This window comes from Mobula hypostoma, chromosome 12 (assembly GCF_963921235.1).
Source record: "Mobula hypostoma chromosome 12, sMobHyp1.1, whole genome shotgun sequence".
NCBI classification, from domain to species: Eukaryota; Metazoa; Chordata; class Chondrichthyes; order Myliobatiformes; family Myliobatidae; genus Mobula; species Mobula hypostoma.
Genome location: NC_086108.1, coordinates 29926844 through 29954411, shown reverse-complemented (window position 1 = coordinate 29954411; position 27568 = coordinate 29926844). Strand labels below are relative to the sequence as shown.

At 40.7% G+C, this 27568-nt stretch overlaps 1 protein-coding gene across 5 annotated transcripts in view; it reads right to left on the bottom strand.

The window, feature by feature from the left end:
* rgl1 (ral guanine nucleotide dissociation stimulator-like 1) overlaps window positions 1-27568 on the bottom strand; it is a 299811-nt gene that overhangs the window by 50454 nt on the left and 221789 nt on the right. For 3 of the 5 annotated variants that reach the window (XM_063063771.1, XM_063063773.1, XM_063063770.1), the window contains exon 2: window positions 21141-21254. In XM_063063771.1, the coding sequence (XP_062919841.1) occupies window positions 21141-21254 (114 nt within the window). Of the gene's footprint in view, window positions 1-21140; window positions 21255-21644; window positions 21664-22034; window positions 22168-27568 lie in introns of those variants that run through there. The other 2 variants (XM_063063772.1, XM_063063774.1) reach the window with 2 other exon arrangements.

Genomic DNA, 27568 nt, shown 5'->3' with positions numbered 1-27568 from the left:
AGGATGCAGGGTGACTTGGATAGGTTAGGTGAGTGGGCAAATTCATGGCAGATGCAAGTTAATATGGATAAATGTGAGGTTATCCACTCTGGTGGAAAACAGATTATTATCTGAATGGTGGCCAATTAGGAAAAGGGGAGGTGCAACGAGACCTGGGTGTCATTATACACCAGTCATTGAAAGTGGGCATGCAGGTACAGCAGGCGATGAAAAAGGCGAATGGTATGCTGGCATTTATAGCAAGAGGATTCGAGTACAGGAGCAGGGAGGTACTACTGCAGTTGTACAAGGCCTTGGTGAGACCACACCTGGAGTATTGTGTGCAGTTTTGGTCCCCTAATCTGAGGAAGGACATCCTTGCCATAGAGGGAGTACAAAGAAGGTTCACCAGATTGATTTCTGGGATGGCAGGACTTTCATATGATGAAAGACTGGATCGACTAAGCTAATACTCATTGGAATTTAGAAGATTGAGGGGGGATCTTATTGAAACATATAAAATCCTAAAGGGATTGGACATGCTAGATGCAGGAAGATTGTTCCCGATGTTGGGGAAGTCCAGAACGAGGGGTCACAGTTTGAGGATAAAGGGGAAGCCTTCTAGGACCGAGATGAGGAAAAACTTCTTCACACAGAGATTGGTGAATCTGTGGAATTCTCTGCCACAGGAAACAGTTGAGGCCAGTTCATTGGCTATATTTAAGAGGGAGTTAGATATGGCCCTTGTGGCTAAAGGGATCAGGGGGTATGGAGGGAAGGCTGATACAGGGTTCTGAGTTGGATGATCAGCCATGATCATACTGAATAGCGGTGCAGGCTCGAAGGGCCGAATGGCCTACTCCTGCACCTATTTTCTATGTTTTTCTATGTGCCATTAGCAACAGCATTTAAACCACATACAGTACATCCATCCACCCTCTCAGCTCTGTCCATAGGCAAACATCATAGCTTGAATAAGATCAGAAAGTCAGAATAGTACCAGAGACAGAGATTTATTTGGTCACATCATCTCTGCTCCAAAACTTCTTGATTATGCATCACCAGAATTTTCCAAGGCCTTCCCATTCCAACTCTAGACAAGAATCCTTTGAAACAAAAATAAAATTCTAAGAATGGAAACTGAGCTTGAAGGAGAGGCAGCTCTTTAACATTTTCTCTCAATTCTGAATCAAATTGAAAAAGCTAACCTCTCCCAATCAAACAGTGGAGGCCTGAGTCAGAGGAGGCATCACATCAATGCTACACATGATCCCGTTGTCCTTCGTTGGCCTGCCCTACCTCCACACTCCTATGAGGTTATTGTCACGTGAAGAGTTTACAAGGTGATCGCGGAAAAGATTCAAGGAGGTGCTCAAAACATTCTTTCTCCAATGACCCCTGGGAACCTTTAGCCCATGACACCTCTAAATGGAATAGTATCTGGAACAGTCCAATCAAAAACAAGAGAAAATCTGATGTAGGAAATCCAAGCAACACACGCAAAATGCCAGGCAGCATCTATGGAAAAGAGTAATCAGTCGATGTTTCAGGCTCAGAACCTTCATCAGGACTTAGAATTAAACACCAGGCCTGATAAAAGGTCTCAACCTGAAGCATCGACTGTTTACTCTTTTCCATAGATGCTGCCTGGCCTCCTGAGTTCCTCTGGCATTTTGTGAGTATTTGGAATGGTATTGAGAATCAAGCCCATGGACGGCGAGTATAAACAATCTCTACACATCAAAGAAACATACCATCTGAAAGCAACTACCCACCTACCGTGTCAGCCACCAACTTTGCAACCCCCCCCCCCCCAAGTTACAGGGAAGTCTGTGGCTCCTACATTAGTTTCTTCAGGACCCACAAAATTAGACTGAAAGTCATCTGTTATTCCACAGTGCCCAAGTAGCAGCCAAATAGCACATTTCCTACAAGGTTCTATCCGGTATATTTCAGGAAACCATAACCACCTCTATTTCCATTATTGTCCTGGGCAACAAGTTCGGATCCTAGCCAATTGTTATGCAGGTTCTTAAATCGTGGAAGAAAAAAGATAAAAACGTGGGCTGATGGGCCTATATTGTGCTGCACTCAGGCACGTTTTTAAAACCTGCTGGGGATCAGCAATCCATAACAAAGTAAACTAGAGATTCCAGTCTTCATCTTTTTGTCTGCTCGTGGATTGAGAATTTCTGTCTCAGTCAAGGTATCTGAAGCCTTACGAAGCTCCATGGCAGTAAACAGCATCAAACTCAATGTAGTAAGTTTCCAGATGAAGCACAGTGGGATGGAGTGCAGAAAGCTCTGTTCTCCTGGGCCACAGCACGCAACAGGAAGTTGATCAGTCTGGCTTCAATCATGTCTGAACTCTGTTACATTGTCACAGACCTCCCATTTCCCAACAATATTGTTTTTTAAAAAATTACTGTACTTGAAAGCCAGTTTAACTTGGCTAGAACAGAGTTGAATTATGAAACATTTGCTGAGCTAACAAAATGTGGGAGGTGGGGGAGCAGAAAGCAAACCACAGTTTATAAACCCCACGGTGTTCGTCAAGGTTGCTGCTTTATACTGGCTTAGAGATTACTTGGCACGGTGCTTCATATAATGATTATTTTAGAGACCACAGAGGGCCTGAACACAAGACATCAAAGACTTTTTAAAGCTCAGATGTCAGCACACATTCCTGTATTAAATTTCATCTCTTCCACACAAGAAAGTGCCCAGCTGGAACATAAATTGTCTTTGAGGAAGGGGGAGGGGGAAGGGAACTTTTAAACCTCTTTACACAAGCCAGCTTTAGCTTAGATGTAAAGCACAAATCACTTGCAAATTTTGCCAGCTACTCTGCTATCTTGGCCCACATGCTTACTGGGACCAATAGCCCATAACCACAGGAATCCTGATTCAAAGTGCTGCTCTGTGGCAAGTTTAAAAACTTAATTAAATTTGGTGCATTATTAAATACTCAGGCCACAAATGCAGCACTATCACACCAAAACTACAACTGTAAACCCAGAACGATCTCAATTGATCTTGTAAAGAAATTATAGCAAGAGTTAATGGGAAAAGGAGACGTTGCTCAGCTGGACGGTGGAAAGCTGGATCACTTTTCACATCCAACCATCAATCTTTCTCAGCCTCCTGTCTCTTCCCTTGACCTCGACAGGAGGAGACATTTCATTCCAAGTGCTGGGAGGATGAGATCTCTCCCATGTGGGGATCAAGTTTCCAACTGATTGTACTTCAGAATGACAGCTGGATGCAACTGTAACTAATGCACCAGTTGGCAATGTTTTCCTGCCACGATTACCGGCAGAGTAGTGACGCGGCTCCACTAATTTACATGTCACGTCACAGCCAGTGCTGTACTTGCCTTTGTTATAATTTAAAATCATTTCCAGTGTCACCTTAAGGGAAGCTTGATTAAAGTGTTAAGGTAAATTGAATAAATATAAAACCATAATTTACACAACCGGCTTTTCGAAGCACCGCCTCACTGGAAGACGGAATTGCGTGTTCCTTCTTAATTATAGCCTATCCACTTTGGCTGGCTGCTGCTCATCTGTGTGGGTGATTGCTGCTGCAGGCATGCTTTTTAATCCTTGATATTTTCACATCTGTTTTACATTTCAAGAGCTGGATTCCACAATTCAAAGTGTGTGTGTGCGCGTTTTAGGAGAGAGAGAGGTGTGGCAGGGGGAGAGAGGCGTAAGAAAACCAAAAAAAAATACAGACCCCTGTACAAGAAAGCTGATAGCAAATAGCTTCTGTCAATGGTAAACCTATCGGAAAATGCATGCAGCAAAAAAGAATCTAATCAGGCAGTCGTGTCTTGCTTCTCTGCAGGAAGACTGAACTAATTAACATAGATTCTCCCTCCACACTGTATAACGTGAACAGAGATTTCAATCTGAACTGCTTAAACAGTAAACAATTACTACAGCTACTGCACAGGATAGTTTTGATATAAATAATGAAAAAGGCAACCACAATTGAATACTGATTTTAAATGTTCGTCTGCCTTTTTTACCTTGGCATATACAATGATAGTACCAGATGTGCCTGACACAAATTCAAAATTATCCTTCAGAAAACCAGCTCCCCCTTCCTTTTTGGGATTTTCTCCCCCAAAACAATGTTGATGGTACAGAAATGCAGCCGGAGATAGGGAAATATTTTAAATTTCCTAATGCAGGCAACAAGGAACCAAGGGTAAATGGGGTTCAGGTACAGATTGAAAATAAGCTAACAGAATAGCAGGGATACCAGGTGGAACAGAAAAGCCCACTCATCTTCCTTCCTTTTACTTCCTAACAAGATTTCAGCAATTCCATTCAGTGTACTGAGCCACCAGGATCAGATAAGTAAGTATTAGGGCTATGGAGGGCCAATAACAAGGGCGCTCAATACTTTAGCATTTAACAGGGAAAGTGGGCCTAGTTGGTATTTACATATATCCATTGCATGTTTGCTAGAAGGCCTGCCCAATTTTGCGCAGTGTCATGTCGCAACACAACATCTTTCAACTTTGCCATACCATCCTTTGACTGCCAAAGTTAAGGACTGTATAATCATGGGAAATACAATTCAAAGGCTTAAATGTTAGAATGCAAAAACCACACGGATATCAAGTGAAGCTACGGTCATCCTTGGCAGAAGCTTGCCTTTAAAAAGTTGGTTATGGCATTAGTACAAGGCCCTCAATTGGATCACATGCAGTCAAGGAACCAAGTTCCTCAGAACTGGAAGAAGAGAAACAGGCAAGTTGCAAAAGAAGGAAAATGCTTTAGTATTATTCAACTACAATTCACAGAGGTGCAACCTGATTAATTGAGCAGATGGAACATCCAGTATGGAAATCAGTTAGAGTTGTTTAACATAATCGTGTAACGTGCCTGGATTTCTCCAGCATTTGGCCAACTCAGAATTTGATGTTTGTTATTATGACATGAAAACCAAAGGAAAACAAACAATTCAGGCCGCATGGTAGCGTAGTGGTTAGCACAATGCTTTGAAGTACCAGTGACCCTGGTGTTCAGTTCCCGCTGCAGTCTGTAAAGAGTTTGTATGTTTGCCCTGCAGCCATGGGGATTTCCTCCTGGTGCTCCAGTTTCCTTCCAGTCCAAAGATGTACCAGTTGATAGGTTAATTGGTCATTGTAAACTGTCTCATGATTTGGCTGGGATTAAATCAGGGGATGACCAGGCAGCACAACTCAAAGGGCCGGAAGGGCCTATTTGGTGCTGTATCTCAGTAAATAAAAATGAAAATCAAAAATTGCATGTAATAAGAAACTTAAGTTGAAAGTTAAATCTAGGTGACTTATTCTACATAGCTTGCATGACTTTCTGGGTATTTTGTGGATTTTTCATTCAAATACTCCCAACTGCTCATTGTTTAGCTCCAGATTTTTATCACTTCACAAACAATCTCACTTTACAGTCCACGGTTTAAAAAAAACGAACTAAAATAGACATCTGCAGAATAAAAATGCCCACAAGCTCATTACGCACCAAGCAATTGTAGGATGAAAGGAACATGCAACTGCTCACTTCGACTGTCAGATCACTCACATTATTTAGCTGGAACCAAACGCCGAAAGCTTGAACATGTGTTCACCATTTACCAGAAAAACATCATATTCAAATGATGCAAAATAAGATTCCACAATAACAAAAAGCTATTCAGGCTTGACCTCATGTTGAAATGGTACACAGCTGAAAAAGCAAAGGAGTGAACTGCAATTTGCTGACTTGGGCTGAGATTTGGTTATTCGACTCCATGCCAAGTTAGCCTTCAGTGTTAACCAAGGCAGAACTGGTTACAAAGAGGGGCCTCTTGATGGCCACCTAGTAGCCAATATTTGTGAAGGGCAAGATCAAAATGGCTTGCAGTGATGTCCAAGATCAAACAGCCTGCTGATACTGAAGATGTTGGCTCAAACATGACCATTTCACAGTAACAGACCATCTCTGGGCCTTACAGTATTTTATCTATCTTTTTATGATCCCAAAGGAAAAAAGGGGAGACTAGACAGCTTCAGCATAAAATTTACCTATGAGCAACTTCCTTTTATCTACCCCTCCCCCCACTACATTACTAAAAGTTCATAACATCATATGAGTCAGGCAACCTCAAGTTTGTATAGAAAACAAATCACTTTGATTCGAGAGTCACACGTTGTACTGTTAAGAATGTATTTTACACAACAGATTCTCAGAGTTCTTGAAAGTCTGAACTCAGCTTCAGAAGGGATCTACAGAAGCTTCTGGGTATCTCAATTAAACATGACACAAAATCTTCAAAAAAAAACAGTACAGGCACTAGTTTTGAACCTACTCAAAATGACAAAAGCAGCATCAGAATATCTCACAGGCAATTCTGCGTGGAAATAACTTCCTTTCACAATGCCTTGCAAATGCTCAGAACATCACTGCGCCTTTCCCCTTTGGTATTAAGGAACACCAACTGATCTAATACAGGGGGAAAAAACATTTTCTGCACAATAAGATCAAAGATGCAAAGTACAAAAAAACCACAGGTCTGTTTTTAAACTGATGGAGGATAAGTACTTGTTAGAAAAGTGAACAGAACGCCACTGTATATGGAAGAGCATTTGGGACCTTGATTTAATGCCAGACTAAAACAGCATCATTGTGCATTAATAAGCAAATGCTGCACCAAATTTGCAGCATGGTATCTGCAAATGTCTAGAGTGAAGTTATCAGTTCAGCTAAACACATTCAGTTAGGGTGGGAAATTCTCCTGGTAACCTGTCTGATACTTACCCTTTAATGTATTAATAAGACTAATCATTGTGCATGACAGCCACCATTGAAGACCACCATCATTCACGCCATGCCCTCTTTTCGTTGGTATCAATATCTCTGAGAATCTAACCTGGACCCAACAAATCGATGCAGCTATACAGAAGGCAAGACAGTGGTGGTGGTGGGGATGTTCCTGCACAGGATAAGCAGCTACAGAAAGTTGTAAAATTAGTCAGCTCCATCATGGGTACTAGTCTCCGTAGTATCCAAGACATCTTCAAAGTGTGGTGCCTCACAAAGGCGGCGTCCATTATTAAGGAGACTCATCACTCAGGACGTGCCCTCTTCTCATTGTTACCGTCAGGAAGGAGGTACAGAAACTGAAAGACACACACTCAACGATTCAGGAACAGCTTCTTCCCCTCTGCCCTTCGATTCCTAACTGGACATTGAACCTATAAATACTACCTCACTTCTTAAAATTATTTCTGTTTTTGCACTATTCTTAATTTAAATATTTAATATATACACATATACACTTACTGTACTTGATTTTTTCTATATTATCACTGCTGCCGCTGTTAACAAATTTCATGACATATGCTGGTGATATTAAACCTGATTATGATGTGTTGCTGCCATCAGACAGAAGGTACAGGAGTCTGAACAGCCACACCTCAAAGTTCAATAATATCTTAAAGATTTAAAGATTAAAGATTAGCTTTTTCTGCCCCATGAACATCGAAACACACAATGAAATGCACCAAATCAAAAACTTGAGAAATTCTACAGATTCTGGAAATCCACAGCAACACACACAAAATGCCAGAGGAAGTCAGCCAGGTCAGGCAACATATATGGAAATGAACAGTCAATGTTTCAGGCTGAGATCCTAGTTCCGGACTGGAAAGGGAGGGTGAAAGATGGCAGAATACAAAGGTGGGAGTGGGAAAGATGAAGGACTTGAGAGGAAGGAATCTGACAGAGTGGACCAGAGGAGAAAGGGAAGGAGGAGGGGCACCAGGGAGAGGTGATAGGCAGGCGAGAAGAGGAAAGAGGCCACAGCTTGTGTCAAATCAAATCAGCAGGGATTATGCTAGGGACTACCTACAAGTGCTTCCATCATTACGGCACCAACATCTCACTCCCCCTAAATCTTTGGAATATGCAAGGAAACTATAGAGCACCCAGAGGCAACCCATGCAGTACAAGCTCCTTACGCACAGCAGCAGGAATCGAACACCACATGGTGATTGCTGGTGCTGTAAAATGTTTGCACTAACCACCATGCTATGTGCTGCCCATCTTCTTCACCACTGCCATCAGGTTCTTGAACTAACCTGCAAAACCACAATTCTATCTCAGGCTGTTTCCCTCAACTTGAACCAAAGACATTATAGTTTGTTTTGCTGTGCACGTTATGAATAATGTACTAATTTAAGTTTGTAATTTAAAACAGTTAAATTATGTATGCTCTTGCAAAAAACCTGCTTTTCATGGCATATTTACCCAAGATGTGTATGCCCATCATAATAAACCAACTTGAACTCATTGTCTATTATGTTTCTCTAAATTAGAGTGAGGGGAGTGAAGAGAAAGAGGGGAGAAGTGATATAGGTACAGTATACAAAATTATGAGGGGAATTTATAGGGTAAATGCAAACTTGCTGCTACCACTGAGGTTGGGTGAGACTAGAACTAGAGGTCATAGGTTAAGGGTGAACAGTGAAATGTTTAAGGGAAACATGAGGGGGAACTGCCTCCTCAGAAGGTGGTGAGAATGTGGAATGAGCTGCGTGTGGAAATGGTGGATGTGGGTTTAAATTAAACATTTAAAAGAAATTTGGATAAGTACACGGATGGGAGGGGTATGATCCAGATGCAGGTCAATGGGACCGGTAAGCATAATAAGACAAAGGAGCAGAATTAGGCTATTCAGCCCATAGAGTCTGCTCTGCCATTTCATCATGGCTGATTCTGGATCCCATTCAACCAGCCATGATGAAATGGCACAGCAGACTCTATAAACCTGCCCCCTCACCATATCCCTTGATGCCCCAACCAATCAGGAAACTATCAACTTCTACTCTGAATTTACCCACAGCCTTGGCCTCCACTGCAGTCTGTGAAGTGCATTCCACAGATTCACCACTCTTTGACTAAAATAATTCCTCCTTACTTCTGTTCTAAAAGGTCACCCCTCAATTTTGAGGCTGTGTCCTCTAGTCTGGATACCCCCCCCAGAGGAAACATCCTCTCCACATCCACCTTATCTAGTCCTTTCAACATTTGGTAGGTTTCAATAAAATCTCCACACATTCTTCTAAATTCCAGTGAGTACAGGCCCAAAGCTGCCAAGCACTCCTCATATGTTAACCCCTTCAATCACAGAATCATCCTCGTGAACCTCCTCTAGGCTCTCTCCAAGGACAACACATCCTTTTTGAGATAAGGGGCCCAAAACTGTTGACAATACTCCATGTGCAGCCTGACTAGTGTCTTATAAATGTTCAGCATTATCTCCTTGCTTTTATATTCTATTCCCCTTGAAATAAATGCCAACATTATATTTGCCGTCTTTACCACAGACTCAACCTGTAAATTAACCTTCTGGGAGTCTTGTACAAGGACTCCCCAAGTCCCTTTGCACCTCTGACATTTGAATTTTCTCTCCATTTAAATAATAGTCTGCACTATTGTTTCTTTTACCAAAATGCATTATCATATATTTCCCAACACTGTATTCCATCTACCATTTTTTTGCCCATTTTTCCAATTTGTCTAATTCTTACTGCTATCACATTGCTTCCTCAGCACTTCCTACTCCTCCGTCTACATTTGTATCATCTGCAAACTTTGCCACAAAACCATCAATTCCAGGATATAAATCATTAACAATGTGAAAAGTAGTGGTCCCAATACTGACCCTCAGGAACACCACTAGTCACTGGCAGCCAACCAGAAAAATTCCCACTCACTGCCTCCTGTGTGTCAGCCATTCCTCTGTCCATGTCAGTATCTTTCCTGTAACACAATAGGATTTCATCCTGTTAAGCAGCCTCATGTGTGGCACCCTATCAAATGCGTTCTGACAGTCTATGTAAATGACATCTCATACCTCTTCTTTGTCCACCCTGATTGTTACTTCCTCGAGGAACTCTAATGGATTTGTAAGGCATGATTTCCCTTTCCGGAAATAATGCTGACTTTGATGTATTTTTTCATTAGTTTCCAAGTACCCCGAAACCTTGTCCTTCATAATGGATTCCAACATTTCCCAACCACTGAGATAAGGCTAATTAGCCTATAATTTCCTTTCTTTTGCCTTCCTCCTTTCTTAAACAGTGAAGAGAATTTGTAATTTTTCAGTCCTTTGGGACCATGCCAGAATCAAGTGATTCTTGACAGATCAGTACCAATTCATCCGTTATATCTTTCCAGCAACCTCTTTCAGGACTCTGGGACGTAGTCTATCTGGTCCAGGTGACTCATCCACTTATAGACTTTTCAGTTTCCCTAGTACTTTTTCCTTTGTAATAGCAATGGCACTCACTCTTGCTCCCTGATACTCACAGACTTCGGGGACACTGCTAGTGTCTTCCACAGCGAAGGCTGATGCAAAATACACATGAAGCTCATCTGCCATTTCTTTGTCACCCAGTACTACCTCACCAGCATCATTTCCAGTGGTCCAATATCAGCTCTCATCTCCTTTTTATTCTTTCATCATCATCATCAGGTCCCGTGCCCAGTCTGAGCTTTGACTGCCATGGCCCACACACTCCTGTTTTGGGTCAAGTGGATCAATTCATTGGTATTCATTTCCAGTTCTCTGGCTGCTGTCTCCATCATCATTTGTCTTTGTCTTCCTCTTGCTTTCTTCCCTTCAATCTTTCCCATAATTACCATGCACTCTAACTCCTCTTTCCTAATCACATGTCCAATGAAGTTACGTTGCCTTTTCATGATCTCATACACCATTTCTCTTTTTGTGTTTGCTCTGTTCATGACATCCTCGTCAGATATCCATTTCATCCATGATATTCTCTGCTTCCTCCTCAAAAACCACATCTCTGCTGCTTCAATTCGTTTCCTCATGCTTCTGGATATTGTCCAACATTCTGAGCCATATGACATAACTGGATAAAAGAAACATTTCAGTACTCTGAGGCGGGTTGTCATGCCTAGTTCAGTATTGGTCAGTATACTCTTCATTCTCGTAAAGGTGTCTTTTGCCATCCCTATTCTTCTCTTGATGTCCATGTCGTACCTGCCATCTGATGTCACCCAGCTTCCTAAGCAGCAAAAATTCCGTACTTGTTTTATGTCTTCCCCGTTTATTCTCAGCCTGCAGATAGGATTCTCCTTCATTTTGGATATCACCATACATTGTCTTTTTGCAATTGATAGATAGACCCATTTTTGCAATTTCTTCAACAACCATATTAAATAAATTTTGTACTTCTTCCTCCATACTTGCAATTAACACAGTGTCATCCACATATCTGAAATTATTGATTTTGTTCTTTATATAACTGAAAATATTTTTTGTAACCTGCTTTGTATTATTGGCTAGTCTGCATCTTTCATCTTTTCCCTCCTTATTGCATTTTAGTTGCCTTTTGTTGGATTTTAAAAGCTTCCCAGTCATCAAACTTCCTATTCACTTATGCTACTTTATGTGTCCTTTCCTTGGCTTTTATGCAGTCCTTAACTTCCCTTGTCAGCCACGGTATGCCTAGTCCTGCCACTGGAGAACAACTTTTCCTGTCGGACATATCTATCCTGCGCCTTGTGAACTCATCCCAGAAACTTCAGCCATCTCAGTTCTGCCCTCAACTCGCTAGTATCCTCCTCCAATCCACGTGGGCAAGCTCCTCTCTCATGCCTCTGTAATTCCCTTTATTCCATTGTGATCACTGATACATGTGACTTATGCTTCTCCCTCTCAGACTACAGAATGAATTCAATCATATTATGATCACTGCCTCCTAAGAGTTTCTTTACTTAAACCGACTAATCAGTTAAATCTGGATTATTACATTTTGGGACATACTAGACCGGCCAAAGGGCCTATTTTTGTGCTGTAGTGTTCTATGACTCTGTGACTGAATTAAAATACTGACTTGTAGAGTTCATTGGTATTAAAAAAAAATCAAGCAAAGAATTTTTTTGAACCAAAACTGATGTCGAAATTCCCTACACAGTGGCTACGGGTTACAGGTGGGAAAATGCAACAAACAAGACCTCTTAAACCTGAAACTCAAAAGAAAATCGGATATTCTGATTAGATACATGGTAGTGAAGAAACTCACGCCTTTCCAACACACATCAAAGTTGCTGGTGAACACAGCATGCCAGGCAGCATCTCTAGGAAGAGGTACAGTCGACATTTCAGGCCGAGACCCTTCGTCAGGACTAACTGAAGGAAGAGCTAGTAAGAGATTTGAAAGTGGGAGGGGGAGGGAGAGATCCAAAATGATAGGAGAAGACAGGAGGGGGAGGGATGGAGCCAAGAGCTGGACAGGTGATAGGCAAAAGGGGATACGAGAGGATCATGGGACAGGAGGTCTGGGAAGAAAGACAATGGGGGGGGGGGAACCCAGAGGATAGGCAAGAGGTATATTCAAAGGGACAGAGGGAGAAAAAGGGGAGTGAGAGAAAGAATGTGTGCATAAAAATAAGTAACAGATGGGGTACGAGGAGGAGGTGGGGCCCTAGCGGAAGTTAGAGAAGTCGATATTCATGCCATCAGGTTGGAGGCTACCCAGACGGAATACAAGGTGTTGTTCCTCCAACCTGAGTGTGCAACTTTGGTGTGTGTTGCTTGAATTTCCAGCATCTGCAGAATTCCTGTTGTTCACGCCTTTCCAAGTTGGATTTGTCATTGTATTCTATAAATCCAACATTAGAATTTTTCTACATTTCCTACATTAACTGTAACTTTGAATGTATTAAAGCACTTTTAATGTGACTGCTTGGCCTTTGAAAAAATCTGTTCAAAATATTTCTATTCCACTCCGACAACGTGCCAAGACTAACCACACATCTGCCCCATGCACAAGCACTGAGCACAGTAAGGACAGAGTGCTGCAAGATTTACGGGACATCCAAATCAATGATATTTTATTTAAATTTATTTTTCCTTTATCCTTCACACTTTGTTAACAATTGAGTCCTATTCAATTTTGCTTAAAGTCAATAGGGGCAGTGAACCCACATGGTTCCATTATTAAGATGATCTACCAGATGCAATCTTTTGGCAGACTCATTAATGTCCATGCATAAATGCAACAGAAATCCAGTTACTTTGTTGTAGAAATTACCACGCTGAGTCAGTTATATGTTTCAAACATTTATATGCACAGAAGTACCTTTGGGTACTTGGATCACAAGCCTGGCTTGTGATTCTGGGCAACATTTCCCACTCATTTTAGAAAACAGACTCTCTGTTCAAGCTGTAGAGGGAAAAAAAACATCCCCACTTAAATCTTAATGAACTTCACAAGCATATTCTGATCTCAAAAGATGTTTTATTTTCAAAAATGTCTTAAAGCATGTTAAATCACAAAATGATTGAGGAGACAAAAATTCCCAATAGCTTAGAAACAATTAAATTAACTCTTGAGAAACTTTGTCTAGACTTCAATACACAATTTTTAGCCAGGCAAGACAACATATGTGGAAAGAGAAACAATTAACACTTCAGGACTATTTGTGACAAAGGGTCCAAAACCTAAAACATTAAACACAGTGGATTCCTGTTAATTACATCATCACAGCAGCTCTTATTTGAGACAAACTCATAAAGAATAAGAAAATTGCCAGGATTCTCTTTATTGGGGCAGGAGACTTGCTGAACAGGTTCTAACTCGCCATTCGTGCACAGTTGTGTGGTCATCAGACGCTACACCATGTTTAGAGGAACAGTTATTAAATAGTGGCATTTGTGTGTGTTTATGTTCAAAAAGTGGAGATCTTAGTCACAGGTAATTGGCGAGAAATAAACAGTAAGACAGTTCCAAACCGTTTTGCTCACTGCCGTTTCAAGCATTTAGGATTGGAGATGTCAGAAACAGACAGGAGTGAAAATAAAACGATTTCACTACATCAACAAGTTAGGCACTATGAAGAATTCGAAGGCACCAACAATCATTTTGAACGTTACAATGAAAATGAAGATTCGGTAGATGTAATCATCAATGGTATTGTATGAAGACCGTCCATTATCTGCACTAGGTGTCTGTGCTGATTTTGTTCATTGCATACTCTGGATGAATTCCTCCATTGATAACTATTACAAACTAATAGTTTCATAGTACTATAGTACTATTGCTCATGTTCTAATTTGTTCAATATTTCATTAAAAAACACATTTTGTAACAGTCTTTTTTTGTACCTTTTTACTATTTTCATGAAACTTCTGCTAATTGAGCAGCTGTTTAATTGGGCCAAAATGTACTGGTCCTGATATGTGCCAATCAACCAGAATCCACTGTATTTCCACAGATGACTGCGTGATCTGAGGGATGTTTCCATCACTGTTTTTGTTTCATATTTCCAACATCTGCATTTTTCCCCATTTCAGCCAATTGTATCCAGAAGGACAATTTCTGAACAGCTCGTTATATGATTAGGCACTCAAAATCTGTATATAACAGCACTCCAAGGAGTTTTGCTTAACATTTTCATTATAACTTTGTTGGTAACCCCGCCCCCACTTTAAAATTTTATTTGAAGCAGCTGCATATAATTCTACCTCCATCAAATGTACTAATAGTTTAGATCAGGGAAATCTAGGCAAATCCAATGCAACTACTTACTGTAACACCAAATCAGTCTGCTCTCATTTACGGTGCTATAAGAAAAAAAATTACCAACAAACTACTTTGATTTCACCAGCTTGAAGAAAAACAATCCCTACAGTTTACATGCTGACCAAAGACAGCCCAGTTTAGAACTGACCAAGGATTCACTTAACCTTGAGTATCATTGCTTTAAGGTACAGTTTTATACAGCTGAGTGTGCTGCACCAATCTTGGTTAGCAGGAGTGGAACTTGGTTAATATCTTGCACAAACAATTAATTATCAGTACACATCCATGACAAGATGTCACCAGTGAACCATGGCGAAGTGTTGTATGCTGCTTACAAAACTTCTAAGTGCAGCTCCTTTGAATTACTCTCACTGCAACTTGTAGCTGATCATTTCCCTTTAAGCAACATACTTTTGAACAGCCTCAATGAACTGGCAATTTCACCATCTTCTGAAGGGCTCGGCGGACTTAATTCTCAAGCATGCAGATACGACACCTTTGAGTGGACGAAGGTGCATCATCATGGCCGAAGGAGAGGGAAGAGGGTAGGACCAAGCCAGGCTCAGATGCAGAGGAATGAAACTTGGTAGCAAATGCAGTCGCTGAAGAACAAGACTGAGGACTTAAGGGCAAGATTACTGTATTGGAAGGAAATAAGGAATCGCTGTGTTCTGTGTTTCACAAAGACACTACTCACTCCAGACACACCAGATGCATCGGTAAGACCCGAAGGCTTCTCAATACACAGGATGGACCAAAAGGCTGATTTCGAGAAGGCAAAAATTGGGGGTCAGTGTTTCATAATAAGTTCTTTATGTTGTTCAGACATGGCAGTTTTGTTGTACTCTTGTTCGCCTGACTTGGAATATCTAATGATTAAGTGCCAACCATTTTACTTACCAAGAGAGCTCTCCTCTGTGATCCTGAACACAGTTTACATGCAACTGAAAGTCAATGTTAATTAGGCAACTAAGACATTAAAAGCTGCTATTACCAAACAAGAAGCAGAGCACCTCAGTGCATTTCAATCAAGCTTGTTTGAAGAAATCTCTGACCAATTACTGTATCATCAGCATACAACCTGCAGCACCAAGTGTCCCAAAACATTAAACTACTGCTATACTATGATAAGGAATGTCTACTGCATTTCAGGAAATCTGATCCCTTGGTTGTCCTTCTCCTATCTGTTTACAGCCAGAGGCTAAAGAACAAGGCTCCAGAGATAAAGACAACAAAGAAGTGGTTGCAGGAGGCTCAGGGGTGACTATGGGATTGCTTTGAGTTGGTGGACAGGGCTGTATTCAAGAATTCAGAGGATCTGATTGAATACGCCATGGTTGCCACAGACTTTATAAAAACAGTTGTAGACAAGTGTATCCCCACAAAATCATTCAATCTTTCCCAACTAGAAGCCTGGGATGAACCATGAGATCAACCATGAGATCCACTATCTGCTGAGCATCAGATCAGTGGCATTCAGGTCTGGTGCCCAAGTAAGATACAAGAGGTTCAGATACAATCTCTGGAAAGTCACTCCATGTGCGAAGTGGCAATTATGGACCGAATTTGAATCACTGAAGGATGCTCCACAGTTGTGGCAGGACTTGAACGCTATTTCCTCCTGCAAAGTGAAACCAAGCAACATAAGTGACAACAAGGCTTCACTCCCAGATGAGCTCAATGCCTTTTATGCTTGCTTTGACCATCAAAACATGGAGGAACCATCATGAACTCCCACAGCCCCTGATGACGCAGTGACTCCTGTCTCGGAGGCTGAAGAGATAGCATCTTTCAGGAAAGTGAATCCCTGGAAATCATCCGGCCCAAATGGGGGTACCTGGCCAACTACTGAAGAACTGTGCTGATCAATTGGTTGGAGTAGTCACCAATCACTTGAACCTCGCGCTTCAGCAGTCTGAGGTACACACCTGCCAAAAACAGAACGTGGTAATCTGCCTCAATGACTATCATCCGTTTGCACTTGCGTGCACTGTATGAAGTGCCCTGAGGGGCTGGTGATGAAACATCAACTCCTGCCAGAGAAGTGACTTGGACCCCATCCAATTTTTCTACCGACACAAGAAGTCCACAGCAGATACTATTTCATTGGCTGATGATTCAGCCCTGGAACATTTGGACAGCAAAGATGCAAACATCAGAATGCTCTTTATCTAATACAGCTCAGCATTCAATACTATCATCTCCTCAAAACTACTCAGTAAGCTTCAATAGCTTAGTCTCAATACTTCCTTGTGCGATTTAATCCTTGAGTTCATCACTTGCAGACCCCAGTCAGTTCAGATTGGCAACATCATCTCCTCTACAATCTCCATCTGCACAAGGCTGTGTGCTTAAACACCTGCTCTATTCACTTTGTACTTACATCTGTGAGGTTAAACACAGCTCCAATGCCATATTTAAGTTTGCTGATGACACCACTGTAATTGGCCAAATCAAAGGTGGTGACAAATCGGCATATAGGAGGGAGATTGAAAATCTGGCTGAGTTGTGACTCAATGTCACAATGGCCTAGTTCATTGTGGGTAAAAGCCCTCCCAACCATTGAGCACATCTACACAGAGCGTTGTCTTAGGAAAGCAGCATCGATTATCAGGGGCCACCACCACTCAGATCATGGTCTCTTCTCGTGGCTGTCATCCAGGTGGTGATACAGGAGCCTCAGGACTCACAACCAGGTTGAGGGACAGTTTATTACCCGTCAACCATCAGGTTCTTGAACCAGTGGAGATAACTTGCCTCAAAACTGAACTATTCCCACAACTATGGACTCACTATCAAGGTCTCTTCATCTCAGGTTCTCGACATTTATTGTTTATTTATTACTATTATTTCCTTTTTTTCTTTGTATTTGCACTGTTTGTTGTCTTTTGCACGAGTTGTCCACCCTATTAGGTGGATCTTTCACTGATTGTATTATGGCCATTGGATTTACTGAGTATATCCACAAGAAGATGAATATCAGTATATGGTGACATACATGTACATTGACAATACATTTACTTTGAACTTTGACCCTACAACACATCATACATCTGATATTGGTAGAGTTAATAATTTAAATCTGACCAAATCAATGTTGACCTTTCATGAATTAATCAAATCCTGGACATGGTTTACAAGTAACTTATATATTTCAAATCTGCAGAGAATCAGGCAGTCAGCCCAATGGACATTTTAACTGCTTGGCATAACTACCTTTTGATCCCAGCATTCAGCATAGTCTTTTATTATCCTTTCAAAAGGCTTCGCTTTTGAACAACATAGCCATTATACAATCTGCTTTCTCTACAGTTGGCACAAGGTGTTATCCTATTAATGACAAATGCACAGGATTATGAGAATTCAGGCAAATTCCTTATAAACTGAACATCTTGATTGCTGTGCTGAAGGATTAGAACTTTATAGAGTAAGACTTTAGCAGATTTAAGACAAAAGGCTAAGCTTCAGAATTAAAATTTTCCTGGTTATGAATCATCAGGAATGCGACATACAAATAAACCAAACCTACTTTTCAAGATTAGGAAAATAAGAAGGCATCTGTGAACTTGAAAGCCACTGTTATGACTTGCATCGTCAGGAAAATGAAGTGAAGGACAAGAACAGAAGTGAAACATTGAATAACATCTAAAACAATCAGAATGACTGACTGCAGTCTACTAACAGGATAATACACATTTTGCCATCTCCTAATAATTGCCAGCGTCAAAGGTAAACCTAACCAGTAAAGCTGCAAACCATGTGCATTTTGAAGGAGATGACTGGTATTGAATATTTCAAAGAATATATCTTCATACATTACATTTATTAGAGCATGCTCTTCTCCAGTGCATTGTTACTAAAAGTATTCTATTTTGGGAGGGCAAGGGGAAGGAAGGACATCATTAATCCTTACAATGGAGGCTCAAACAGGTTTTGAAGAATGAAAATGGTTAGGAAAATAATCTAAAGGGTTTGACACCTACTTTACTGATATGTCAAGTAACTTCACTACCTTTAAAGGCATCCGCAGACAAGATGCATTTTAAGTGTAGCATCTATAGTAATATGGTAAACTCTGTAACCAACTTGCATGTGGAAGTCTCCCATAAACAGTCATTCAATAATAAACGAATTACGTGATTTAGCAATGTTGGCAAAGTCAGGAAAATTATCCTGATCCTTAAAATAGTTCCATGGGCTTTTACATCCTGAGAACAGACATCGCCTTGGTTTAAAAGAAGTTCAAGAACAGGGATGGGAGTAATTTTTAAAAAGCAGGATGAACGACAATACTTCTGAGAATTTAACAGTCTGCACACTTCCTAACACAGGAAGACCAGTTAGATCAGCAGAGACAGAATTACAGATCAATGTATTGTCCTACTCCCGTTTGAATTCACTTCCTGCCATGGATTAATGGTAACTTTTGAACATTTATTTAAACACTAGTTTTTATTAAAAATATGCAGCAAGATTCCAGCTACCACCAGCTCTGTGCACAACTGCAGCATCTTTAGAACCACTTATTCTCAAAACTCCTCCCTTTCTTGCAACGAGTCTGGACAAGGAAACAGCAAAATAGACATCAAGGCAAATATGGCAGAGTGCAATTGCCAAGCAGAGGATACACAACTTTAATGAAAACCGGAAAATAAGTGACAGAAGGAAAGATACAAAGGTTTGAGTCCAAGGAGTGAGACATAAGCAACTGATGGCACGGCTGAGGGGAGCAGAAAGCAGGAGGCTGCATCTCACGGAAGAACTACGAGGACTTAAGTTCAGAAAAAAAGAGATCAGAGACATTGTTAGATCGGACAAGTTTACACACAGGGATGGTCAGGTAGAACTTGACAACAGAACATACAAGCAGAGGTCAAGAAGCTAAGATACTGCATGGGGAAAAAGCTGGGAGATCAGGCAGAATTTGAGGGGCCGAACTAAAACAAGAAAGCAGGATAGTGGGTGGTGGGGCACGGTCATACTGCTAGAGTAGTCATATTGCTAGGCAGTCTGCAACTATGGGTCAACATAGGTGCTGAATTCAGTCGATGCTTAAAGCCAGGGCAGTGCTTTGAGTTTCAAATGTTGTTGAAGAAATAGGACTTAAACCAAAGATCCAAACTAAAAAAACTTGAGGATTCACGTTCAACAGAAATCGTTCAGGGAAATGTTGGCATGAAGCAGGTACTCGGAACAGTCTAGATTAGGAAGTTGGACAGTTTCACTAATTTCAAGAACAATGGGGGAGGTTGGGGGAAGATCAAGTACAAAGGCAGCAGGGGATATCATGGCCCTGTCAGGGATAACACATTACAGCATAGAATGATAGTCACACAGTTTCCCATTGGTGCTACTTCTACAAGAGGCACAGAAATCAGATTGTTGAAATTCAAACAGGTGAGACAATGTAGATGGACATCAAGTACCAGTGACTGCAAGGGAGCTTAAAAGACATATCCTTTTTTTAAAAAAATAGTAAAGGAACCGAGGGACTGATGTGGCAGAATCACCTGCTACTTCAGCTCAGTCATGGCTGAGTGGAGGATCTGGGTAATCAGTAGCTCAGTGGGAATGGGGTTAAAGGATAAACTACAGGTACATGGACAAGATTAAGATGACCTGCACAATGCACCTTTGCAGTCCAAGATTCAACCCAAAGCCTCGACACTATTCTTGCTGAGGACACAGTAATAGAGCTGCAGCAAATACTGACGTTCATACAAATCGGTAACAGGGAAGCCACTCAGCATTAGTGTTTGAAGCAATAAATACAATTCAAAGCAAAAACAACAAAGCCCAATGCCTCATTCATAATATTTTACCCACTCCTTATAACTTCCATGTACACTGCCCACCTATAAAATTCCAAAAATATTTGGTTCTGTTTGTGTGCAGTTTGAGTTTAAAATCTGCTTACTGTGCTATGCAAAGTTAAAAACGGAACCCAATCAAGCCGGTACACAATGATTTCTGTAAACAGCTGGAGCGGAATCCCAGTAGAATATCTTCCCGACTGCAAATGGATGTTGCCAGATGAACAAACTGCTTCAGTGGGAAAAATCCCACGCAGAATTCCAGGACCTTCAAAAGCAGGTCAAGATCCTCAAAACAAACCCCAAACTCTACTCTGAGCAAACAACCTCCTGCTCATCTTGTCAACAATAAACGCCTCTATTTACATAAACAGGTGTTTGGTGGATGGGGACGAACCATCCTGGAACATGTTCTGTGCAACAACCAATTTTCAGAAATTAATCCCTTAATTATACACTGGGTTTGCTCCAAAGTAAATACACAAAATGATACTGTAATAAAAGTGACCAATGAAAGATGAGAATCTGTAAATTTTAAAATTTAACAATACTCATCATTCTAATTTCTCTTCCAGTCCCTCTGCACCCACCTTTTTTCCCATCTAGTTATGTATTTTTGATGTAATCAGATTGACAGTTCCTAACTAGTTCATAGCTATTCCAAGAATGATCCAGTTACACCAATATTAGTTGTGCAAGTCAAGCATGATTTTGAATTCGGCATTATTTGTAGAAGAGTAAAGTCTGAGGCCACTCACCCCCAGCCATCTTGCACCCTTGTTGGCTGCTTGCTGTATCTGGACCTTCTTCAAGGTAACATTGTAAACAGCTCCTTCCTCTACCTCTTCTCCCCAGTCTTGGATTGAATTGTGCTGTGGAAGATCAAAACGCAAAACAGTAAATCCTTCCGTTGAGAAATAGTACAAAACAAATGTTTAAAGAAAGTCCACTGAAGGGAAGGAAGTCCACTACTATGCACTTAGTAGTATAGAAAACATCGTACAAAATATGTTCCAGCAATGCTCAAATGGGCATTAAATACATTAGGGAGACATTCACTAGATCTGCAAGGAACAAAATCGCAGTTTGATCTGGTAACCATTTAGTACAAATCCTGTTCTCCACGTTCACAATAGAGTACTTTCACAGTGACATTTAATAAATAAATGCTATTTAGTGTCAACACATAAACTAGCTTCTAAACCACTTGATATTTTGCACATAGCACTGCTATTTATTCAATGTAAGAAGTGTTTAATTACCATGAATCAAATCTTCATCATCTTTTTGATCAAGAGCTTGGCAAGCTTGAGGGGTCAGTCAGCATTCACATTTGATACTGCACAATATCACACAGCAAGAGCAGCACTTTGCTTTGGAGTAAATATGCTGTAAATCTTTTGCTCCAATTTCCCCCATTCAATCAGTGATCACACTATTTTATAAACAGGATTTTTTAAAATGAAGAGGAAGCAAAATAGAATGGGCTCAATAGCCAGCAAGACAAATCTATTAGACAACGGAAAAGGTAATGCCATACTTTTCAATCACTGCATTACACCAAAGCCAACATATTCAGTGATAAAGAATACTCCTCCTGGCTTCTGTTCCCTCACCCCCACTGCTAAAAATCAAAGCACAGCCAAATGTACCATTTTAGGCTTCCAAGGTAACCGCATTCGTATTTTCCTCTTCATGATCCTGGCTCTTGGACTTAACCACTTTGAACTGAAGTTTTTGCAATCCTGTCACACACTTCACTAAGTTACGGCACTGCTTGGCTTTGGAACAAATCCATTTCTGGCAGAGTTCGCTGCAACTCCTCCTACTGTGTGATGCAAGGGTTTCCTGTTTGCCTGAGTTTAAACTTTTACTTCCAGAGTGTCTTCCAAACCTCTCCACACACAAAAAAAATTACCTCTGCCATGCAACAGCACCTCTTGGCTTCATGCTTAAAACTTCAGAGGCCAAACCTGAGACCGGCTCCTTGTGAATAAGGTGCTGATGAGCAAAAGGAATTTTGTCAGCCCCAGAACAAAGGGAAGGAGTGGTGAATGGGGTAGGGGGGGGGGGTTTACAGGCAACATTATCTGGCTGTGTAGACTTGTATGAATAATTAAAACCAGCCCAATTCAATTGAGACATGTACACTGCAATTCAGTTGCCTATTAAAGAGAAGCATCCACAGACAGTACAACAAACCTTCTAGCCAAACATACTGTGATCAAATGCAAAGCCATTCAAAAGATAAAAGTAGCTCTCTATTCACTCTCCAATTTGCTCTGAGTTTCACAAGCAGAAGTACCACTGAACTCTGGGGATGAAGTCAAGAAAAGTTCCGGTATTTTTGTGGTGGAAGAGAAAGGGGGGGGGCGGGTTACAACATTTTAATAAAAAAAATCAACCCCTTCTGTAGCATGAGTGCGAGAAAGCAAAAGCCATACCGAATATGATTAACATTTGCACAATACTTGAAAGAGAAGATTAGTGAAATTTTCACAGTAGAATAAATATTTGCAATTGGAACGCAACAAAAGAACTCATTCTAGTAGCAAGTTTTGCTTTAAAATGCTATGTCCCTCATTATTACAGCAAAAACAGCAATCCAGGGCTGGGGCTGGTTGGGAGTAATAGAAATGGCAGTGATTAATCATTAAAAATTTCCTATTTGTTGACACGCCACCCAGTAGTCTCATCGAATGCAGATGGATTTTCAAAGTAATTTATTAACGTGCAAAATCTAGTTAGTGTAGTTCCAGTACACATGCTTGATTACTTAAGCCAATTTGGAAAGAAATAAGAACAAAATCTGGAATTTGTCACAATAATTAGAAAACTGATTTTCATGCATGTGTTTTTAGGGTGTTTAAAATTTGTACCAATTCCTTTCAAGGGTTTTGAAGTATAAAAACTGTACAAATACAGATTACTGAAATAGTTACCAATCCTTTCTTAGCACCCAGACTCTTCAAGCAGTGTACAATGATTATCAAACAATGCCATATTTCCATGGAAACACAAGACAATCTGTATTCATCCCAAACACAGTGACATTGAGATGTGCAGTACTGTCTTGCATGGAAGACAAGACAGATGTGAAGACAGACATTTGATACATTGTCCTTACTTCTTTGCTTGAGAATGGAGATAATAAAATACACACAATAGACATTTTCAGGTCTTACTCAAAATGCAGTGAACATAAAGCAAAACATATTTCTATTTGGCTCCAAGCCCTATTAATTTGCATTTATCATATAAAAGTTTCTGCCAGTTCTACTTTAAAGGTGTTTGCCGTAAAGTCTAACAGCTATATGGACAAAAAGGAACAAAGTCAAATGTCTCATGTTAACCATAATAAAGTTACACCATGTTTTTCATAGAACATAACTGTCAGTGTTGTTTGGCACTTGGAAGTTTACAAAACAAACTCTGTTTTCAACAGTCACAAGTGCTGGTTGAGACTAGCCATTTAAAACATATGATAATCATGCTCAGCTTTCTGTTTTCAAGCAAACTTTCAAAATAAGAACATAACATCTCCATTTGAAAATTTGTAATGACAAGCTGCAATGTTAAAATAAGCAGCCTTAGAATGATAAAGCTCAATGAATGGTTAATTATGAGCTTTAGAGAATAAAAACAAGAAAGTCTGCAGATGCTCGAAATCCAAAGTGACACACACAAAATCCCAGAGGAACTCAGCAGGTCAGGCAGCATCTATGGAAATGAATAAACAGTCGACATTTCAGCCTGAGACCCTTCTTCAAAACTGAGAATGAAGGAGGAAGATGCCTGAATAAAAAGGAGGGAGAAAGGAAGGAGAACCAGATGAAGGTGATAGGTGGATGGCAAAGGTCAAGGGCTGGAGAAGAAGGAATCTAATAGGAAGCCATGTGGCACAAGAGGGCGGTGAAGACAAGCTCCAAGGAAGGAAGGATGTGTGGCTGTGGTAGTGGGTCTGGGTGAGTTCATGGGCAAAGAGCGGGAGCAGTGACAGAGGTTTTCACTGAACTCAAGGCCAAAGTTCAAAAGTAAAATTTATTATCAGTGTACATACATGTCACCACATGGAACCCCGAGATTCTTTTTCCTTCAAGCATACTCAAATCTATAGACCAGTAACTGTAAACAGAATCAATGAACAATAAACTGCGCAAATACGAATAAATAACTCATGGTGAAGAAAAGATTTAAACCTCTCCAGGGTAGGCAGCCCTCAAAGCGACCTCACAGTGGAGGAGTCAAACACAAACATGAGAAATTCTGTAGCTCCTGGAAATCCTGAGCAACACACACACACACACACACGCACACACACAAAGTGAGGGAGGAACTCAGCAGGCCAGGCAGCATCTATGGAAATTAATAAACAGTCAACATTTTGTGTGTGTTGCTTTCGAGAATAAAGTCTTTTAAACTAAATTATCAGATTTTTGATATCAGTTACTAACTCTAGCATTTCCTTGAAAGAAAATGCATTTTTTTGTGTTGGATTATAGCCACAGGCCAATTTCACAAAGTCCATATTCTGGTTTTATTTTCCTGCTACCACAGACAAAATCCAATATAATCACTGCCCTTCCCCACATCTTTCTGTTCATATCCATCAGGCCTTTGAGCCATCCATGTTATCGTGGAAGTTTGCATCAACTTCCTAGCTCAATCGGCACATGCCCTACACTGATACAACTCTGCCTTTACGGAAGAGTCTGCACCTCCCAACACACAAACAGTGGCAAGGCCATATAATTGCCGGTTCTTGCTGAATTGGCACATTCTCCTACATTAAACTATTTAATGTTGCAGCCCAGATAATTTGTACTGTCCCCTACAATATTTAATTTATGCACTTTACCTTGTTTATCTACGCATAATTCATTTGTAGTTTCTTACTTTCCTATGTATGATATGTGTACTATCGTGCTTTACACCCTGGGCTGGAGAAACATTGTCTCACTTGGTATACATGTACATAGTTAAATAACAATAAATCTAACTTTCTGTAAATTCCTAATTCTTTTCCCGAAAAATGCCACTCCTCGTCCTTTTCTATGTGATTTCCCATTTCCTCCCATTTCTTCGGAAAACCTCCAGTGTGAAAAGCTCCCAACTTTCTAGTGATCTTTCTAGAAATTTCACATTCAGCAATAAACACCCTGATACAGCATTACAACTCCTAACTCAGAATCCCAAGTCCTCTAGTGATCCTACATTTAAGGGCCCTTTCCATTTATGTTTTAATAGTCACCGATTGCCCGCAAATATCTTCATTTCATTGCCGAGTTAAATAAGATCTTTGATCTTCCTACTCCTGCTCTTATGCTCCAAGTATCTTGAGGATTTTTCCTGGCACCCTAACTAGATTCTGCACACTAACACCTCAGCACAATCTATAACTTTCTTTAATCCTAATGCTGAATGTAAACTAATGCTTACATCAGTGCTTCATGCAGTTATTGCACTTTGTTGGAATCAGATAAAACTCTCAATTGTAGTTTCAGTACAGGTCCCATTCAACCAATAATAGTTCATTGGTGATATAGGATTCTGGGACAGAATGAGCAAGAACAACAAAACAAAATTGTGCAGAGAAAGCACAGCAGCTCATCTGGAAAGAGAAACTTGTTCTTTTGGGTCTGTGATCCTTATCAGATCTGGGAAAAAGAGATTCCTAGCTTACTTTCAGTAGGAGCTAAGATTGGGATGGGGGGTGGGGTGGGGTGAGGGTGAGAGAATGTGTAGAACAAAGGGAGAGTTTGAAGCAAGAGGAACTGTAATGGCTCCTTGTGGATAGTTATCAGTTCGTCAAACATTTATGGCTGCTTAATGAGCTGCTAGTGGTAAAGTGACGGAATTCACCCAGTTGGATCAAAACAAATAGGAAATGTTGGAGAAATTAAGCATCTTTGGAAAGAAATCAGTTAACATTTCAGCTGAGAGTAAAAACAAATGTATTAAGCATAGACATCAAAGTTGCTGGTGAACGCAGCAGGCCAAGCAGCATCTATAGGAAGAGGCGCAGTCGACGTTTCAGGCCGAGGGTCTCGGCCTGAAACGTCGACTGTGCCTCTTCCTATAGATGCTGCTTGGCCTGCTGCGTTCACCAGCAACTTTGATGTATGTTGCTTGAATTTCCAGCATCTGCAGAATTTCTGTTGTTTACGTATTAAGCATAGAACTGTCCAGAACAGGAACAGGCCACCATGACACTATACTGAGTACTGTACATAATACCTCATTAAACTAGTCCCTTCTGCCTACACAAAACCCATATCTCTCCATTCTTTGCACATCTCCGGTCAAAACGGTGCCAGAGAATGACGATTCCACAGGCAAAATGTTCCAGATAGCAAAGCTTTCCAATTATTTGACTTTTTCCACAGCTTCTGCTTATTCTTTTTCTCCTGTTTGTGTTACAGAAACTGTTGGAGCCCGTGAAGTACAGTTTGAATTTCGATCTGTGTCCGGAGAGCTGTCTCGCGAAGATCAAGAGACAGGGGGCTGAAAAGTTCAGAGAATACAAACTGACTCGTGGAAAAGATCAGAGATGAGGCGTGAGGTCGTAAATGACTCTCACTTGAAGCAGCGAGGAAGATTGAAGTATCACGGTGAAGGCAACGGCTCGGACCGACATGTTTCGGCGGCATTAGGACATGGGTCAGCTGTCACTCTTTACAGAAAGACTTGACTTCATGGGGCTGCTCTCCTCCTATGCAGTGAAAAGGCATTTCCCATATCCTGAGATTTATGTGATTATTGGACTGTACTTTATATTGGTTTCCTTCAGTTTTTCGGTGTTTTCTTGTGGTCGATTGGCGAGTGGGTGCCCTGTTGATTTTTTTTGTGTGTGTGTGGGGGGGGGGGTTGGGGATTAGGTGCTATTGTTGCTGCTTTTTTCTGTGAAAGAGGGTGTTGGGGATTGTAATGTGTAGAGGATCATTGATTGTTTGGTGGCTGTTATTAGATTTTGGGGTGTGCGAGTTTTGTTTCTTTTCTTTTTCATGCTGGAGTGGGGGGAGTTGATATCTTTTCTTTCATCAACACCAATGGTCTTAATTGTATTTAATGGCTGTCTGGATTAGACAAATATCAAAGTTGTATTATACATGCATATTTTGACAATCAAATGAACCTTTGATTTGTGTACGAAACAGCATTTTCAATGACTCTATTACATTTACCT